This window comes from Perca flavescens, chromosome 21, assembly GCF_004354835.1.
Source record: "Perca flavescens isolate YP-PL-M2 chromosome 21, PFLA_1.0, whole genome shotgun sequence".
NCBI classification, from domain to species: Eukaryota; Metazoa; Chordata; class Actinopteri; order Perciformes; family Percidae; genus Perca; species Perca flavescens.
Window position 1 is genome coordinate 19,244,147 of NC_041351.1, and position 19,967 is coordinate 19,264,113.

At 40.7% G+C, this 19,967-nt stretch overlaps 2 protein-coding genes and 2 non-coding genes across 4 annotated transcripts; 1 reads left to right on the forward strand and 3 right to left on the reverse strand.

The window, feature by feature from the left end:
• Positions 1 to 1,958: 1,958 nt before the first annotated feature.
• hbae4 (hemoglobin alpha embryonic-4) lies at positions 1,959 to 7,662 on the reverse strand. The gene is made up of 3 exons (XM_028568001.1): positions 7,350 to 7,662; positions 4,884 to 5,088; positions 1,959 to 2,713 (listed from the first exon to the last, which is right to left on the reverse strand). The coding sequence occupies exons 1-3, from the start codon at positions 7,439 to 7,441 to the stop codon at positions 2,585 to 2,587; spliced, it is 426 nt and encodes a 141-aa protein (XP_028423802.1). The 5' UTR covers positions 7,442 to 7,662; the 3' UTR covers positions 1,959 to 2,584.
• Positions 7,663 to 9,114: 1,452 nt separating this feature from the next.
• trnai-uau (transfer RNA isoleucine (anticodon UAU)) lies at positions 9,115 to 9,208 on the reverse strand. The gene is made up of 2 exons: positions 9,171 to 9,208; positions 9,115 to 9,150 (listed from the first exon to the last, which is right to left on the reverse strand). It is a non-coding gene; the product is annotated as a tRNA-Ile (tRNA).
• A 1,118-nt stretch (positions 9,209 to 10,326) lies between these two features.
• On the reverse strand, positions 10,327 to 10,420 carry trnai-uau (transfer RNA isoleucine (anticodon UAU)). The gene is made up of 2 exons: positions 10,383 to 10,420; positions 10,327 to 10,362 (listed from the first exon to the last, which is right to left on the reverse strand). It is a non-coding gene; the product is annotated as a tRNA-Ile (tRNA).
• Positions 10,421 to 12,269: 1,849 nt separating this feature from the next.
• On the forward strand, positions 12,270 to 15,844 carry LOC114548327 (uncharacterized). The gene is made up of 9 exons (XM_028568211.1): positions 12,270 to 12,326; positions 12,454 to 12,556; positions 13,454 to 14,177; positions 14,406 to 14,450; positions 14,596 to 14,618; positions 14,936 to 15,016; positions 15,103 to 15,198; positions 15,457 to 15,501; positions 15,597 to 15,844. The coding sequence occupies exons 3-6, from the start codon at positions 13,679 to 13,681 to the stop codon at positions 15,011 to 15,013; spliced, it is 645 nt and encodes a 214-aa protein (XP_028424012.1). The 5' UTR covers positions 12,270 to 12,326; positions 12,454 to 12,556; positions 13,454 to 13,678; the 3' UTR covers positions 15,014 to 15,016; positions 15,103 to 15,198; positions 15,457 to 15,501; positions 15,597 to 15,844.
• The last annotated feature ends 4,123 nt before the right edge of the window (positions 15,845 to 19,967 follow it).

Genomic DNA, 19,967 nt, shown 5'->3' on the forward strand with positions numbered 1-19,967 from the left:
ATCATTCATTGAGGAATGTTAATTCGGAATTGACAGGCGCCCAAATTAGCTGGATTCCAGTTACATAAAAGTTCAATTCAGACCCATGCATGGGCTCAGCTTCTCAATAAACAGAACAGCACCTATTATCACGTGCTGCAAGATCAAAAGTGCCCTCTTGGATGCCCCTATGGTAAATAAAAGATAAAAGAGTGCCATAACTTGCAACTGCACATAACTTTCTGTCCGTGGTAATAGCAAAGTTATGCTTTTGTGAAACTTTAACGTTTCGTGTGACGGAATAATCACTATTATGACCAAAAAAGTGTTTGTTGTTTATAGCCTAATCAGGGACGGCATTTAACAGGCATCAATACAAGCCTATTTTTATATTTCCAATGGAATATGTGTTTGGTAGTCCTGCGTCTGATATCCTTGTTAATATTTGGAAAACGGACTGCAGTAGCCTAGCCTGTAATTAACACGTTATACAGTATAAAATAAAGTATCTTTCTTGCAATTATGCTTATGACTCTATATTATTTTACATGTGCCAACCAGTCCAACCATTTTTTGTCAGATAAAATATAGCCTATAAACTTAATTTTCCACTTGCCAAAAAGTGATTGCAGCTCCCACCTTATTACTGAAAGGTTCTTTCTGTGGCCAAAATGACTTGCAATTCATTCATGAGGGTTATATTTAACACATTTTTAACTCAGCAAATCACGTTTACCTTCTGAAAAATCTTTAAATGGTCAACATAACTAGTAACATTATAGTTTTTGACTTGTCAAAAAGGGATTGAGGCCTCTCCTTATTGACTGAAAGGTTTTGTTCTGTCTCAAAATGATATGATTTCATTCATGAGGGTTATATTTGACAGATTATACCTCACTAAATCATGTTGACCACTAACATGGTTTTTCGACTTATATTGCAGGCATGTTTAAAAGTTGGGTGGATCTCTTAGATCTGCAGGGACTGGTCAGTTAGTGACCACAGTTAGTGTGGTGAAACGGCTTTAAGCCATTATGCTGTCCACTGCTGGAATCATGAGCACCCCTGGAACTACATGCCCCAACTGTAGCCATTTTAAACACTAAGCTGAAGACTGTTCTCTTTTTCCACAGCTTTTAATTAGTCACCTTTTTTGTTTATAGTATTTTTATTTATTAGGTTTTAAACCTTTTGTAAAAAGTTGTCTGTTTCTCATTTATCCAGTGCTTGAATTGGACCACAACAGGTGCTAGTACCCTGATTCAGCAGTTCCATGGCATGATCATTGCAGTGTCTTGGATATATTTATATTCATACGTATGTCTTGTAAGGATGCCTGATTTGACCAATCTCACAGTCTAATCGTTGCAGTGTCTGAAAATGTGGCTATGACACAAAGGATCGATCTATTCAGGCTATACAGGGGTGCTGAATGTCTGATGTTTTCCCAGTAAATCATGATATATTTAGCATTAAAATCAGCCTATTAATAACAATTAGAAATAAGGGGACTCATGTGGACAAAAAGTGTGACAGAAGTGTCGGTTCTCAGTACTGGTGAGTACTGGCCCAATGTAAAGCACTTTGAATGAGCTCTGTGAATGATAAGGTGCTACCAACTTGCCTATAGAGCTGTAGTAGTCAAATCTGAGACACATAATATTTTCAATGGTTTATGTGGTTTCTAATCCTCTTGTGATAACTCAATAAGTCTAGGAAAACTAAGAAATAACATACTAAAGTTATTAAGAGTATGGTACGTTTTAGAGGGCATTGCCGCATACTGTTTATTTCAGCACCACAGACAGCTCCTAATGAATTACACGTTTATTTCAGCAGTAGGGATAGCTCTATGAAAATGTGCACAATACGATAACCGTCAATTTTTATACTATGGTATACATGAAACCAGTATACCATTGCAACCCTAACAAGATGTAGATATGCCGTTACTGTGCCTCACACATTTCCACAATGACTTCTTGCATCGCAGCTTTCATATTGTTTCAAGTTTATACAAATTACTGCTGCTTTATTTAGACTTTCAAAAATTGTTACAATTTTAAAGACAAAAATGGTCAAACATCCGGCGTTATTTCTCAAAAATAATTTTCTAAAACACTGCCCTACACCTAAGGTACACATTCACTTCCAGTAAACATACAAAGTTATGTACGTATTAGTTCATCATTGTTGTATTAAGGACACCCAAATTACAATTATAAATATCAGATCAGATTCCCTGTGTTTCAAGTTGTCATTTTTTTTTTTTTTCCATTTAAGATAGTATAGTATACAAATCAACTTGCAGGGATTTCAAATGTCTTTGAGTTGAATTACACACAGCATTGCAATCTAATAATGCGTGTTGTGTTTTGAAAATGGGCATCATTACATCATTTGTAATAAATGGGATAACACATGCAAAAACATAGGTTTGGCCCGTGGTTGGTCCTTTATATGGACATTATATGGTACAACACAACAGGAAAATTGTTAGTTTCACATTTTTATTATTACAAAATATTGCATTATAACAACTACACATTCATAAATAAATACCTCACATTGTATGACATCCTAATTGGTTCAAATACTTTGGTTCTCATCTGAATTTCTCGGCGAGCACGGCTGCGAAAGCCGACAGGTACTTGTCCATTGCTGCGTGTGCAACTGGTGTGAAGTCGTTGCGCATGTGAGCTGCCAGGGTGACGAGCATACAGTGTGAGAAGAACTGCAGAGAAGATAAAGGATCGTTATTGTTATCAATACTGCTTCCAGTTGGGCCTTTCATTTAAAATAAATAAAATATAAAATTCAGGGCAACTTATTGAGATATCAATAAACATGGAGCTAGGTCAAAGTTAAGTCCTTTCAGTCCTTTCACCTGCCGTGCCAAGTTCCGCCTCCCTGCCGAGACTTGCATCGGCAAGGGTGTTTTAGCTTAGGTAGTGGAGCGGTTGCCTACCAATCGGAAGTTTGGGGGTTCAATCTCCTGGCTCTGCAGTCCCATGTCAAAGTGTCCTTGGGCAAGACATTGAACCCAGGATTGCTCCCGATGCTGCGCCATTGGCGTATGAATGTTTATCTGATACCACAGGCCACAGTGTATGAATATGGTGAATGGTGCCTGTAATATGTAAAAGCTACTTTGAGTAGCGCTATATCAATACAGTCCCTTCACATTTGTTTAAAAACTAAATAAACTTCTTTCAATGATGATTGAATGATTTGAAGTCTGTATTTTTAGAACGTTTGGAGTCATCAGTGTTTTATTAGACTCAGTAGTAACATTTCATGCATGCATTCAATTTTCGGTAGCGATGAGTGTAAAGGGACGGTTTATTAGGCAGAAATGATTGTTGCTGCCCGAGTGGATGCAATTCTCGGCAGGGGTGCAGAACACGGCACAACACCCCTCCGTGCTTCATCCACATCAAATCATATTGGAGATTATGATAAAAATAATACATCCAAGAAAACTCAATGCATTTAGCTTTAAATCTAACATAAACATAAAATGATATGCCACATATTTTAAATAATGTGTTAAGAGAGATATAAGATATAAATAGACTCCATATACAAATATATCACAAAATATATATTTTTTAATTTTATTTATTATTTGGTTATTTCCACAACATTTTATTTACCTAAATGTGTGTGACAATATTATATTTTCCATATATGGAAAACATATTTGTGTTGCGGAAACATCAACAGTCTGTGTTAAGCTACTTGAGCTGTTGGGAGAAATATGGCAGCCATGTTGCTCCTGCTGACGTCAGTGGCCTCTGATCTGATGTGGAGGTGAGATGGTGTCACTTTGGCACCACTGAAAACTCAAAACCATACTGCCATGAAAATAATAATTGTGAAGTTCGTACTTTTGGTTGGACAAAACAAGTATTGTAAGGGCGTCGCTTTGGGCTCTGGGTAATTGTGACAGCATTTATCACCATTTTCTGAATTTTTCCAAACCAATCTATCAATTAATCAAGAAAGCATCGGTAGATTAAACCATAAATAAAAAGAATCATTAGTTGCAATTAGGGCTGCAGCTATCGATCATTTTAGTAATCCAGTATTCTACTGATTATTCCATCGATTAATCGAGTAATTGGATAAGAAATACTTTTTTTTTTAGAAAAAGCAACATTTTTTATTGCCAAATTCCAAGACCCTTAAAAAAAAAAGGATATGCAAAAAAGCTGTTCACTAACCAGAGGGTACATTTGATGGTACAAAGCTTACAGCAGGGCTATTCAACTACACTATTCCGGGGGACACATTTTCAGAAAGCTACTACACAGTGAGGAGAAAGAATAAAGAATGCACACATCACCGGCATGACGTCATTCACATGCATATTAAGTGGCCATGCTGGGGGGAGGAGCTGGTTTGAAATTTAATTTAATTTAAAAAAGCCCTGCCTCAAACAACTCTGAATTACAAGTTAAATCCTGTTTTTACATTAATGCATGAGTAATAGTAATCTAATAATATAATATATAATAGTATATCAGTCACAGGGGCCATTTTTCTGCGAGGCAGAAGACCCGGAAACACTGACCAATCAGAGCAGACTGGGCTTTTTCAGAGGGGGGTTTAAAGAGACAGGCGCTAAAACTGAGCATTTCAGAAAGAGGGTGAATGCAGGTATATTCAGACAGACAGTATGAGGAAAACATTTTTAAACATTAAAGTGTGTAAACATGTTCTATTCAAAACCCAAAATGCATATGTACGAATATTCTTTACAGTGTATTAGTACTTTTATTTCTATACTTATATACCCCACCACTGTTAATAAGAAACAACTAATCAGTAAGCATTCATTTTTTAAGTGTTATTCTCCTCAGTATGATCCATCAGTAGAACTGATGCTCTTGTAAAGGCACCTTGAAGTTGGTGGGGTCTATCCGGAGTTGGTAAGCGTGCAGGGTTTGCAGAGGACCCAGGGTGACGGCCAGCTGGCTGATGTCTTTGGCTCCCTCTGCAATGGCCAGAACAATCTTCTTTCCGTGAGAGCGCAGGTGAGCAGAGCTTGGGCTGATGTCAAGATGGGAAAAGTATGTCTTGGAACCTGGTTCAGTAGCAAACATCCTGTGGAGGAATTGGGAATTCTTGTCAGTAGTGTTGCAATGGTGCACATTCGTAATTGAAAGACAGGCTACATCCACCCTACTATGTTTTAATTTTTTAAGCGGCGTATTGAGACAAGAACAATCTCTGTCCACTTAAGAGTTTTAGCTACAGTAGCTGAACTAATCTCCGTTCATATTAACATGCCTCACAACGCACATCACATGACAATTCGCATACATTGTGCAAGCGCGTGACAGTGGTAACAGGAAGACTGTCCGATGTTACTCAGCGGTTCAAAATCATGGCTATACAAGCTGAAAATACAGAAAATACTTTTGGGAAAGAACAACAATGGCAAACAAGTAAGACTAGGGATTTATTTGCTTGGACCGACGACGAGGTGGAACTGTTACTGAAAGGTAGGTAAACCTACCTAACCAGTAAGACTGACTGACGTGCATCGTCATTTCCAAAGGTCCCCAATTTATGCCCATCTAAACTACAAAGCAAACCAAAACGAGGCAGCTGTGATTCCAAATTTCTCCGTTTTAGGGGCTTTTAGGGGTGTGAAGGCATAAATGTAGCGAAAGATAATAACTTTTAAAACAAAACAAATTGTAAATGTAGTCACAGAAAACATTATCGACGATCAGAGTGGGTGAGATATGGAGACTGATACTGGCCACTCTTTTGCTGCCTTCATCTTCATCATCATCATCATCATCATCATCATCATCATCATCATCATCATCATCATCCCTTGTGTGAACACACGGCCCACTCATTTAAATATGGCACTTCACTGATCTTGGATCATACCACTATCTGAAGTTTGATGAATAAGCAAATTTTGAGTAATAAACCAGCATTAGGCTATGTTCACACTCAGCGTCTTTTTTGACAAGAAACGTTAACTAGGGTGCTTTTGTAGTAAAAAAAGGAAGAAGCTGGCAGCGTATTTTGGTTCCAAAAAGCAGCCGAGAGCATCTTTTGTTGCTATAACAACAGCTACTGCTACAGTATCCTAGAGCGCTATGTGGAGCAGTGCAAACGTTAGATAAAACAAAGTGGTGGAGCGAGCTAGAGAAAGAACACAGAGCGAGAGAGCGGTGCTACTAACGTTACATAAAACAAAGCAAGTTCCTTGTACAGGTAGCACCCGGTCATATCATATAACTACGACTCCATTTGTTCTTGTTATAAAAACGACAGGTCTGGCTTCTCCACTTATCATTAGTTGGCTGTCAAAAAATGCATGTTTTTTTCAGAAAAGTTGAACTTTTTTCAACTTCAAAAAGACGCTCCAAGCTGCAGAAAAAAAAGTCTGAGGTGGCCTTCGAGTCATTTCAATTTGCTTGCATCCATGATATCCTATATAGAATTTAAAAGGTAACTAATAGCCACCCAATAGTTGATAAATCATTTACCAATCCTTTATGGCATAATGTATACAGTCAATTACTTATTTATAATAATAATAAATACACCTTCAATTCTTCAGGAACATATGTTGATGAAGGGTTTTCACTTTCTAATAAGGCATAAGGAAGGGGCATAGCTATTCATAAGTGAGTCCAAGTTTTTTTTTTTAAGATTATTTTTTGGGCCATTCTGCCTTTTAAAATTTTTGACAGGACAGCTAGGTGAGAGAGAGGCGGAAGACATGCAGGAAATTGTCACAGGTCAGTTTCGAACCCTGGACCTCTGCGTCAAGGACACTCTCAGTATATGTGCACCTTCTCTACCAACTGAGGCAACCTGGCCACACCCAAGTTTTTTTTAAAAACGTTATTCCCATTAATACACATTCACAGGAAATATAGAACAAACAAACACACACGCACACACACACACACACACACACACACACACACACACACACACACACACACACACACACACACACACAGCTGGGCAGTCATGTGTTGCATCATGGAAACATGTTTGACTTTTTGTATCCATAGTCATTCAATAAATAGCCTAGTAATAATTTTTCAATTATTATTATTATTTTTCAATGCATACCACTGATCTGTATTAAAGGTGTGTTAGGTGGTACTTCCAATAAGATCAATAGGGGGCAAGTACGTTTCCAGACATTTCTCCATTTCTTTTTGTAACATTTTTCCAAAATGTTTGTATTTTCGGACAGTCCCAAAGTATGAGTATGGTCACCGACCACAGCACAGCTTCTCCATGGGTCTAAGTTGACCTTTAAACACAAACCGACGGTTTATAATTCGGAAACGTCGTACAGCAACAACAGAATATGGACCTACCTAAGAAGCGCCTCTGCTCCAATATCTTCTGCCACAGGAGTCAGTCTATCCCATATCTCTGCAATGAGCTCTTTCTCCCTCGCTGAGAGCATCGCAGCCTCTCGAACTGGACGTTAGAGAATTCTTTGTAGTCGAATATCCAGAGTGTGAGATGACTTTACAGCATCTTAAAGCCTAAAACCATCTTAACACCACATTAATAACGCCGTTAACCAAAACGCGGAAAAGGCGAGTAAAAGTAAAAAATGAGGCTACTTCTGTGTGAAGATGACGACGTGTGAAGCTGAAGGCGTCCAAGGCCGTGTTGTTTCCCTGCCCGGTGTTATCGGACAGCCGCAGCAGCAGCAGCAGGGTAGGGTGGGGTGGGTGGGGGGGGGGGGGGGCTCCACGCCACTGCGCTATCTTCTGCTTCACGTGCGTCACGCTGGATGTTTCCACCATAAACATTCAGTGGTCGACCACAAAGTGCAGCTGGTGTGGGGTTGCCCGAGGGCAGAGGTGGAAAGTAACTAAGTACATTTACCTAAGTAGGCTACTGCATTGGTTCCCAAAATGGGGGAGTCGGGACCCAGGGGTCCTGTTCCAGGAGGCAGAAAGGGGAATCATTTATTTTCACTATAAGGCAAGGCAGCCATATTGATAAAGCACACTTCAGCAACAAGGCAATTCAAAGCAATTTACATAAAACATGAATGAGCAAACATTCATTAAAGAGAAGCTTTATTAATATAGCTAAAATAGAATAAGACCGCTATAAAATACAATAATCGATTTACAGTGCAGTGTAAGAAAGTAAGAGTTACTTGATTTAAAAAAAGGCAACATCAAAAAGAAAACTCTATTTCACAGAATGCATGACTATTTTGATCATGGGTATCATCCATAATAAAACATCTAAAAGCAAAGATCCTGTCAGATGGGGGACCCCATAGGACACATTCATGTCAATGGGGGTCCTTTAAATTTGTTTAGGCTCTTGACGTAAACAAGGTTTGGATCCACTGGGCTACTGTACTTAAGTACAATTTTGAGGCTCTTGAGTCTCTTCTTTCCTTTGGGTTCTGGGTAATTGTGACGACATTTCTCACTACTTTTAATTGGTCGATCAATTCATTGAGAAAATAAAGAGTAGATTAATCCACAATAGAAATAATCAGTAGTCTAGTTGCAGTCAGACACAAACTTTTTCAAAATGAGCTCCAACCAACTACAACTGTAAAATCCTGCTTTTACATGAATGTGTAACAATAACCGAATGATATAGTATGACAGTCACAGGGGACATTTCTCTGCATTAAGTCATTTTACTTTCAATGCATTAGCTATGTTTCTCTGATTATACTTATGTACTTTTACTTAAGTAACATTTTAATTGCAGTGGAGTATTGATTTTTTACAGCGTGGTATTAGTAAGTAAACGATCTGAATACTTCCTCCACCTGGCCCTTTTGGGGCCTTCACATTATTCTTATTTTGTTTGTTTATGGGGATTTTAGCAGGTGTAGGTGCTCATCTGCTCCAGAGTTGCTTACACTTAACTAAGTGAATAAGTGAATTGTATTAATGTTTTTATAAATCAATAAATGAAGCTATTGATTACAACTTTTGTCAACAACATGCACACCTTTTAATAATCTAGGAAGCTGCAGCATTACAGACCAGGGACTGTAGTAGTTTAAGTTAGCAGTTTAGTTATTCAAAGAGTAGGTTGATTTGTTTGTGAACAGAGAACTTTCAAGTCATCCCCTACATGGTTAAAATCTGCTGCTCCAGGTGAGGATCGAACTCACAACCTCGGCATTACTCCGCAGGTTACTGTCTTATAAGTACCGCGCGCTGACCGATTGCGCCACTGGAGCACATAAGGTGGCTCAAATTCCTTGGAAATCAGACTGATTACTCTGGCCAGACAGGACAATAAAAAGGCAGGAGAAAGACATTTAGCAGGAGTACAAACAACTGGTCCAGCAGGTCAACCAGTAAGCTGACCAGTTTGACCACAGTTGGTGAGTGTCTCTCCACAGTGGTTGCTCCCGCTCGGGCAAATAACACAGAAAGCTAGGGGGGGCCAGGATAGCTCATTTGGTAGAGCAGGAGCTCATATATAGAGGTTGTTGTCAGATGGGGGACCCTGCGTAGGACACATTCATGTCAATGGGTTCCTTTGCCTAAATTTGTCAGTTTAGGGGTCCTTGACGTAAAAAAAAGTTTGGGAACCAATGGGCTTCTCTACTTAAGTACAATTTTGAGGCTCATGAGTCTTTTCTTTCCTTTGGGTTCTGGGTAATAGTGATGTCATTTCTCACTATTTTTAGTTGATCGATCAATTAATTGAGAAAATAATGAGCAGATTAATCCGCAATGGAAATAATCAGTAGCCTAGTAGCAGTCCGATATAAAAAACAAAAATCCTGCTTTTCCATGAATGTATATGTAATGAATGTAATAACCTAATGATATAATATAAAAATAGTATAACAGTCACAGGGGACATTTCTCTGCATTAAGTCATTTTAATTTTAATACTTTAAGTATGTTTCTCTGATTGTACTTATGTACTTTTACTTAAGTAACATTTTAATTGCAATGGAGTATTGATTTTCTACAGTGTGGTATTAGTAAGTAAAGGATCTGAATACTTCCTCCACCAGTATCCGATGCTGGCCCTTTCGGGGCCTTCACATTATTCTTATTTTGTTTGTTTATGGGGATTTTAGCAGGTGTAGGTGCTCATCGGCTCCAGAGTTGCTTACACTTAACTAAGTGAATAAGTGAATTGTATTAATGTTTTTATAAATCAATAAATGAAGCTTTTGATTACAACTTTTGTCAACACCTTTTTATAATCTAGGAAGCTGCAGCATAACATACCAAGGATTGTGGTAGTTTAAGTTAGCAGTTTAGTTATTCAAAGAGTAGGCTAATTTGTTTGTGAACAGAGAACTTTCAAGACATCCCCTACATGGTAAAACTCTGCTGCTCCAGGTGAGGATCGAACTCACAACCTCGGCATTACTCCGCAGGTTACTGTCTTATAAGTACCGCGCTCTGACCGATTGTACCACTGGAGCACACAAAGATAGCTGCCAAATTTCTTGGAAATCAGACTGATTACTCTGGCCAGACAGGACAATAAAAAGGCAGGAGAAAGACATTTAGCAGGAGTACAAAAAACTGGTCCAGCAGGTCAACCAGTAAGCTGACCAGTTCAATTTTTTACAGTGTGGTATTAGTAAGTAAAGGATCTGAATACTTCCTCCACCAGTGTCCGACGCTGGCCCTTTCGGGACCTTCACATTACTCTTATTTTGTTTGTTTATGGGGATTTTAGCAGGTGTAGGTGCTCATCCGCTCCAGAGTTGCTTACACTTAACTAAGTGAATAAAAATCAAACTATAAAGATGTTATTTTTCATTATTTTCTCTATATAGAACTCTTGACCATTTCGTTCTTATTCCACACCATGGCAAGGAGCAAAAAAAAATATTAAATGTGAGTCACAGGTTTCACAGTGGAATTTATTTTGCAGTGTGGAGAAGGTTTTTCAGATAAAATTTCAGCTGCTGCTATCTGCAGCTCCATGTGCCTGCTGGTCAAGGGACAGCGGGCGTGAGGCCAGTCTGCATGAGACACCATTGTGCGAAGAACCATGGAGCTGCATTGGCCAGAGGACTTTACCTTTTCTGTAACACATCATGTGCCTTTTATAATGCATTTGAACCGACACCATCATGCATCCAGAGGCCAGAGAGCAGTCAGAGATTTCTCCAGTGTTAGAAGAAGCAAGACATGGTGACAGTTTTAATAACCCTACAGTTTCACAGTGGTGTGTATTTCCCAACAAGGTTACAGCTAATCATATTATCACATACCAAATGCCACATAGTGAAAGCTTGCTTTTGGGAGGCCCCTGGGATTCTGGGGGTTCTGGGGCTCCAACGCAGTTGCCCACGTTGCTCCATTGATGATTCAGCCTTGATTTATAGGCTCCGGTTTGTCTGAAATCGGACCAGACAGGCATTTGATGAACCACTTTTTATCACTTGGACTATTCAAAGACTACATTAAAACACAATAAAGGACATTTTATGTAAAATAAAAATGTATTTCCGTGCTGGAATGAAAAATGTGAAAGACCCAAGTTTGAAGACATTATTTAAACAGACTGGACTGATTTTGCTGTAGCTTAAGCTCAATGTTGCTTGATGTTTAACTATACGTAAATCAACGGAAATGAAGAAAGCTGAGTCCTCTTTTAATCCCAATTCTGGACTAGACAAATGGACTATTGAGTCTGTGACTGTTTCTCAGCGGGTCAGCTCTGCCTTTAAATGTAGTTTGGCAGACAGCCCGAAAAGATCATCAACTCATTTCAGTTGTTTTTCATGAGTGGAAAGTCATCTGAGGACATCTGCGCAAAAAAACAAAAGAGTAAAAGCTTGGGGTGGGGAAGAGTGGGTGGTGCACCTCACATCACCTCTAGAAGGATCTAGTAATTATGGTGACCTTGCATTTAGCCTTGAAATATAGTTTTCACTTGCTTTTTATTTATTTGAAACATTGCCAGACCTTCGCTGTTACCCAGAGTAATGTGGGATGACTCAGCATAACAAGGGGATCTCATGGCCTCTTGCTATGCAGTTTAACATAAAATGCACAGTCATGCTTTATGGCTCAATGTGGTAAAAGGAAAGCACTGTTACCCAGTTTTAGTAAAGAAAATACTCTCTTATGTCACCTAACATTATTTAATTAGGTCGATTGATATTTTGTTGTTTTTTAATTCATTCTAGAGGTTTTTTTTTTAATGAATGACTGGAGTGACAGATCTGTCTGAGTGTATGTGTTCTCATCACCTGCTGCAGGTAAAACTCTGCTGCTCCAGGTGAGGATTGAACTCACAACCTCGGCATCACTCTGCAGGTTACTGTCTTAGTAGGGCTTAATTCTCTTAACTTTTACCATTCATTCTCTATGGTAAGTCTTAAACTACGGCTGTCATATATTTGTGGCCACAAGCTGGATTTCGGGGGCGCTGTTTCCCCCTGTGGATAGAGTTAAGGAGAGACTCTTTTTTTTCTTCTTTTTCCTTGTTTCCTCACAGTGACAGACGTCGCATCATAGACAGAGAAGTGCACGGAGTTTTTGTCGACATACGGTGTTTTTTCAACTGTTCTGTCGTCTTACAAGCTGTCAACTTATCAAACGTAAGTATTAAATTAACGTGTCTCCGATGTATATATGGGCAAACTGTTGTTATACACTGTTAGTTGTTTTAGGATTGATTTACAGGTTCAAACTGTTGTTTACTTAGCTAAGGTAACGTTAACGTTAGCTAACAATAACGTTAGTACATTCATGTTTTTCATGTAATGTTATGTACATGTCAGCGTTTACAGTAACGTTTACTTGTTATGATGTTATCGCTACGTTGCACATCTCTCTTACAGACATTGCTATTGTGCTTTCTTTGACTCTTTCATAGTGTTTATTTATTTACAAACCATTAAACACAGAGGTACTGTAAATATGTTGCTGCTACATACGTGTTTCAGAATATTTTCAATGGCTAAGTACTACAGTATGTCTAAAATGGGGTTAAATTGATAGTAGGTTAAACACAGACACTTTGTTCTATCTATCTATCTATCTATCTATCTATCTATCTATCTATCTAGTTATCTCTCCGTCTGTCTAGCTGTGACTTAGTCATTAAAAAGGCTGATTTATGTTAACATGAATAACTGTTTATAGTATGACTGTCTTTTTAATTATTACTATATAATATGGATACTATTTAGCTACAGTCGTGTTTCAGGCAATTCTTGTGTATATTTTCAATAAAATAATACAGTTTATGTCTAAGATGGGGTTTATTTGCTATGGCAAACAGCATATAGAATTATTGTTAATAGATTAATATGTGAATAATACATTTTGATCGATCGATCTACCTATCTATCTATCTATCTATCTATCTATCTGTGCTGTTACTTAGTCATTACAAATGCTGATTGATGTTAAAATAAATAACTGTTTATGTAACAGTATGACTATATTTTGATTATTACTATATAATATACATTGTGTTTTGCTGTGCACAGGAGATAATGAAGAAGACAACCAACTTCTTTCCCGGAAAGACTATGGTGTCTTTCAGGAAGGGTCCATCAGGTCATCTGCGGCAGGATCCCTCTGACGAGGCCATGCGGATCAAAAAGAACCCTTCTCTTCAGGACAAGTCTCCCCCTCAGAGACATGACCTTGTGAAGACCAATGCTCTCACTGTGGTCTTTGAGCGGGGAGGGGATGTGTCTGACTGACTGGTGATGGGGGAGTATGTGCTGCAGTTTGGCAAGTACAAGGGTAAATTGTTTAGGTGGCTCCTGGAAAACGATGTTGGCTACACCATCTACCTGATGAAAAAGGTAGAGGAGGAGGAGAGAGATGGGACCCTCAATCCTCAGGGACACAACAAGGACAGCCTGCTGTCATTTCTGGACTATGCCAGGAGCTTCCAGGAAATTAGGGACCTCAGAGAGTATCTAGCTTCCAGGCTGCCTGCGCCACCAGTGGCATCAGAGGGTGACAATACTGTCGGCTTTGGAGCCAGGGCAAAGGACACCTGGAGGCAGATCTGGGAGAGCAGGGCAGATGGATATGCTGCCTTCATCGTAGGAGTAAAGTGCATCAAAAATAGCAAGATCTACAACCTGCAGCAGTACATCGTCAAGCAGCAGAGGGCTGAGTCTGGGGAGTCCTGCCCACCACCTGCAGGAGTCTCCACTACATCAGCTGCCCCTACACCGCCTACATCTAGCATTCTAGGTCAGTACACAATTATACAGATGTTTAGTATTTTATGACCTGACCTAATCTTCTAGCGATGGAGGAGGATGAGGAGTTGGAGAGGGGGATGCTGAATCTGTCTCCCTGTAAATTTGCCACTGAACTAGTAGTAGTAGGTGGAGATAGTTTAATTAACAGAGTGTTTTTTAAACTCTTACTGTTTACGATAGTACTGTAGTCTAATCTAGTAGTCACCTGTGCTTTCAGGATTAGCAGCAGTCTCCAGAGCCCCGGCTGTGTCTCCACCAACAGGTTTTTCTCCATCAGTGTAGAGGGAGGATTCTGTTCTCAGCAGAATCCTCCTGCTATTACTGTTCTCCTTCAGCTAGTTTGTTATTTCGGCCGTGTTCAGGCCTGTTCTGATGCTTGTGTTCTCTTACTCTCCCACTAACCTAAGGAATTGACAGGTCAGCGATGATGGTAAGTGTTTTTCTTTTTTTTTTGCATGCTTTTTCTCAGGCTGTCATTCAAGGATTTGGCATTTTCTTTTTGCCATGCCACATCTTTGAATGACAGGCAGTGTGCTTACTATATATTAATATTGTTTCTGTGCTTTACCTGTTTTCTTAAAAGCATTGTGTTTTGTCATTGCAAATAAATAGCAATTCAAAATTTAAGTTTTTTTTAGTTTTCAGTCTGTACTCACAGTTTGTTAGAGAGACAACAGGTAAAGACACATTCTGAAGCATAAACAGACTTGACTGTGGGAGGAAAATGACGCTGAATTGTTTTTACAGTACACAGGACGGAGCCAACAGCGACGGTTTCCAGACCTGCAGAGCCTGATGACACCTCTGGGATTGTTGCTTCTGTGAAAGGTTATTATATTAGTTCACTTCTCACTTCAAACTGTACTGAATGTTGTGTGACGGTATCATGTTATGTGACCAAATTGTTCCCACAGCCACGACAAAGGCCCCGCTCCCGGTCCCTCCTCAGCTGCTCGCCCTCGCCCCACAGCTTGGGGTAGAAGAACAGGCGCCTAATGTGTTGAGACAAAGTATGTTGTCCTCCTATACTACCAGTGTACCTCACATCAGTTTCATTCGGAAAATCACATTAATATTTCACTCTTTTATATATATTACTCATGATATATGTCATCTCCCACTCTACTTTGTCAGAGCCTGGGATAACATCCCAGCTCCATTTCTTCCTGAAAGTAAATGCTTTATTTTCTTGAATGCTGTGAGAAATAATATCTTATTTTCATGAGTATGTCTCACTTGCCTTTCCTGTTTTTATCTCACCATCCTAGAGTTACCATCAGTGGAAGCACAGAGAGACACTGTCCCTGATGAAGGTATACATTTCAGTAACACTGTTATAACCGTAGCAGTCTTAATATAGAGCTCTCTTTCTTTTCTCTGACTGTGTATTTGTTATACTCTTTTACAGCTCTGCCAAGTCCAGCACCGTCTGTCCCTTTAGATGTCCCACACCAGCCTGCAGCCTCTGTCCCTGGCTATGCTCAGGATGTAGCACAGTGGAACTGCTCCCACCAGCAGAAAATTTGGATGAAGACTGAGCTGGAGGCGTTGGGGCTGTGGCCGGGGTCACGTCCTGTTCGTCATCCTATGAACATGCTGTCCTTGTGGCGTAATCCACCTCAGCCTGAGCTCATAGACTCAATCTCTGAGCTGCCATCACCTAAATATTGTCATCTTCATCCTTTTTTCATTTGGAAGCCGGAGCACACAATCATGGAGAGGGTAAGGAACAATTACATCTTGCCCTGCCTTCATGATTGTCCCAACCCTCAGGTAGCTTCTTCTGGCGTGGGAAGGCCAAGAGTTATCATTGGCACCAGCGGCCAGTACTATATTTTAGCCTCACGGCTCACCTGCAAGGCCTAACTCACAAAAAGGCCATCTGCAAATCAGTAATGGATGAGATAAGGTGCAGCGGCAGATCACCGGCGGACATGGCTAAGCAGCTGACGGAGGCGCTCTACCTTAAATATGAGAGAGCCCACCTGGCCTACCTGCTTAGCCCCTTGACGCCTGAATTTATTCACAATTATATAAACAAAATATTATGTGTGTTTCTGGCTCCAAGTTGATGCTAAATTAAGTTGAGATTGTTAATTTGTCTATAGCATATGGAATAGATATAAATTTAGGTATGATGCAAATTAGCGACAACAGGCATTATGGTAAAATTCTTTACAAAATGGTAAAATTAATAAAACATAGTAGATTTCATTTATGTCACAAAGTTGTTAGAACTTCTAAACTGTAAATGACAAATACATGGATCTTGACAACGGCAAGAAAGAAAACACTCTCCTACTCCCTAACATTGACAGTAGTTTCTTTAGGGTTAGGGGTAGGGTTAGGTTTAGGGGTAGGATTAGGTGTAGGGGTAGGGTTAGGGTTAATTTTGCTTACGTGAAACAGATGTATCTCCCACTCCGACCGGTCCTACGAGAAACCAGTGCATGCAAAAGGTTCCGAAGCATGTATCGCATGTAAACAAACCGGCATTGGGGGGAATACACACGCTATCTTGCCTGCAGTCGGAATGGAAGGGGTTTGATGCAAATTAGCGACAGTCGGCGTTAAGGGGTTAGTGTGCAGAACGTCAGGGATACTGAGGCAGGAGTTTACGGCCAGAGAACCATCACTGGGATCTCAGACAGGCAGACACTCCGGCTCCATTCGGTGGCTACTCCGATGCTGACGGCTGGTGTGGAGTGTCTATTTCTTCTCACTACCTGGTCGAGTGCCTGGTCCGTGAGTTTCAACGGCAGGAGCAGCTCCTCACTCTGTTGCTACAGGGGACCTTTGGACAAGTACTCAGGTCAGATCACACACGCAAAGTGGCTAGGAAGGTGGTGCTGTCATCCGGCACAATGTCTTCCTATGCCATAATGAATGAGAACTGGATGATCTTGAGCTGGGTGATGCTGCAGTCGGAGTGCGATCGGTCCCTCTATCCTCTGTACGAGGGGCTGTCTCGGCGCTACACTGCAGCTGGAGTGAGGAAGGCAAGCTACCAGTGGGTTGACAGGTATAAATATAAGTTTAAATTAAATGTATATACTTGTTTTTATGTTGTTTTGTTCGTTGTTGTCTTCATGTCCATTTTGTATTACTTAATTTGCAGTTTATTGTGTAATCTGACTCTCCTTGTTAATAGTCCATATAAATAAAAAAAAAACAAATTATATTGTAAACTTACAGTATATCCTTTTAAACTGTAAATATAATAAGACTCAATGTTTACAAAACATATTGTAGTGGCTCTAATGAAATTCATTTTCAATGTTTTAGGGACTGCTGTCGTCGGGGAGGGAATTCTCTACAGGTATGTTGGCACCTTGCAGCTCAACTACAACAAGGGTGCAGGAGCCGCTGTACCTGTTTGGATTCCAGTGAGAGGCACCTCTCAGCAGGAGGGCTTCCACTTTCACCAAGCCCAGTGGGTGACAGGCAACCGGGTGTCCTGTGAACTTTTTCAGGCCCAGGCAATGACTGGAGTGGTGCGGTGGAACTTCCAGAGGCTGGTGGACCTGAAACAGCCTGGTGTGGAGCTGCCAGCTGTGTTCGACCCCCGTTAATTTCAGGACTGAACACAGCCTCTGTCAAGGTGACAGGCCAAGCAAAATATCCCAGGCTGCAAAATACAAACAGGGACACAGGGGAGAGATTTGGACTGCAGTTTGTGGAGCCAGGTTGTCGTCCTGTTGTGTTGAACTGGGACAAGCACAAGGTACAGCCCAACATCCCAGCTGCTGTAGCCATGGAGACAGAGGATCACTGCCCTGCTGCTGTGGTGGACACAGACTCTCAGGTAATCCAGACTAAACACTCACTGTCAATCACTGACCGTCCGACAGACTCACTGACTAAATCACTATATTTGATGTTATATATCAGGAGACCAGTGATGAGCCAGTTGGAGCGGTGCCCATCCTATCTTTCCAGCAGGGCTCTGAAACCTTTTCCCAGTCCCAGCAGTCCCAGCAGTCCCAGCAGTCCCAGCAGTCCCAGCAGTCCCAGCAGTCCCAGCAGTCCCAGCAGTCCCAGCCACCCTTGATACCAGCTGCGTCCAGAGCCAAATCAGAGACTCAGTCTTTGATGGATACAGGTATACAGACCTCACAGTATAAAGCAGGCCTGATAATATTTAATAAGGAATAACTTAGTGTATCCAAAGTTTAAAACTATGGGAGAATATAATATATGATAAATTTAACAAATTTAACTGATCAACTCTTCACACAATCAACATATACATTTTTTTTTAATCCATGTTTTATCCAAGTTTAGCAAAAAACTATAATAAATGTATGCTTTATTGTTTACACCATTCAGGGGTAGCACCGCTGCCTGTTTCCTCCTCTCCCCCGGGCCGCCCGCACTGGACCAATCAAGACGGGAGGCCTTGTTCAAGTCTTGGACCACAGCCGGTGGACAGAAGCCACGAGAGCTGCCATCGACGGGCTTCTGGTTAAGCACCATGGGTCAAAAGACTTTCTGAAGCGGGTGGACGCAGACTATGCTGCCATGGTCCAGAGGGCGTGCACTGACCCCAAAGGCCTCCTTCATCCAACCACATGCCAACATATCTCCAGATATGTAAAGCATCTGGCCAAATAAAAAAAAACACCAGCTCCTCCCTCAATACCAGCCCAGAGAAAGTTTTGGAGACACAGCAGCTGTGGCAGAGTTTGACCACAGGCAGTCAAACAACCAGCGACCTACCTCCTGCTACTTTCAGCCCTTCCCCTGTTGCTCCACCCCAGGAGGAGTCTCTGAGCCAGGCTACAGTGGAGCGGATTGTAGCAGAGTTAATGCAAAAACAACAACAACAACATCAGCAGCAGCAGCAGCAGAAAAAAAAGACCAGGAACTGTGTAGCCTGTGGTCAGCCCAAGTCCCGGTATCTTGGCGATGGCTCATCAGTTCATTTCTTTTATCAGACACAAACAATCAAATACTTTTACTGCTCCACAAAGGTGTTTAAGACGTATGCAGACGAAGGCCTCACAAACCCTCCGATGTCTTTTGAGGACTTTGCTGCGTCTCCGTTCTTTGAGCGGGAGCTGGAGGGCGCCAGACAGAGGGGGGCTGAGTGGAGGAGGGTGGCAGAGGAGAGGGCAAAGAGAAAGTCAGAAGTGCAGCTTCCAACAGGTCGCCTGTGCAGGTTCTATCATCAACCCCTAAAGCAGGGCCCTGACAGTACATGACAGCTTCCCCGGGGTACCAGGGAAATACATCTACTGCCCCTCCAGAGTGTTCTCCCTCTACAAGGCACAGGGCATGGGGAAGGAGATGACCTGGGGGGAGTTCAAACTGTCAGACTTCTATGAGACTGAAAGGGACAGATGGGTGGCAGAGAAAAAAAAATGAACACTTCAACTTCAAATATACCCTCTCACACACACACACACACACACACACACACACACACACTACTGTACTTAGTCAGGACTGTTTCATTGTGATATTTTAGTTTATTCAACTTTATTCACCTTCCCTGGATATCTGGTCTGAATCATCATCATCACTTTTTCATCATCACATCACAGTCTCTCAGTTGTTCACATGCAACAGTGTAAATAAGTGTGTTAATATGTAATATTTTAATGATAAATCACAATTCAGAAAGTTTGTTTTTACATTTGTCTATATTTATTGGTTACATTTTATTTTAAAAGTGTGTTTTAGATTTGTATTGTGTTTTAGATCTTTATTTGGTGTGTTTTAGAATTAGGTAGTTTTTTAATAAAACATCTTGAAAGCATCACTGTGTCTGTGTGAG

Bases quoted from the DNA above. Each gene is read 5' to 3' on its own strand.
- hbae4 (XM_028568001.1), bottom strand. From the start codon at position 7,441: ATGCTCTCAGCGAGGGAGAAAGAGCTCATTGCAGAGATATGGGATAGA. The intron at 5,089-7,349 runs GTAGGTCCATAT...ATTCCTCCACAG, and splicing joins GGAGCAGAGGCGCTTCTTAG to GATGTTTGCTACTGAACCAG. The intron at 2,714-4,883 runs GTGCCTTTACAA...TCTTCTCTGCAG, and splicing joins TAGACCCCACCAACTTCAAG to TTCTTCTCACACTGTATGCT.
- LOC114548327 (XM_028568211.1), top strand. From the start codon at position 13,679: ATGGGGGAGTATGTGCTGCAGTTTGGCAAGTACAAGGGTAAATTGTTT. The intron at 14,178-14,405 runs GTCAGTACACAA...CTGTGCTTTCAG, and splicing joins GCCTACATCTAGCATTCTAG to GATTAGCAGCAGTCTCCAGA. The intron at 14,451-14,595 runs GTTTTTCTCCAT...CACTAACCTAAG, and splicing joins GGCTGTGTCTCCACCAACAG to GAATTGACAGGTCAGCGATG.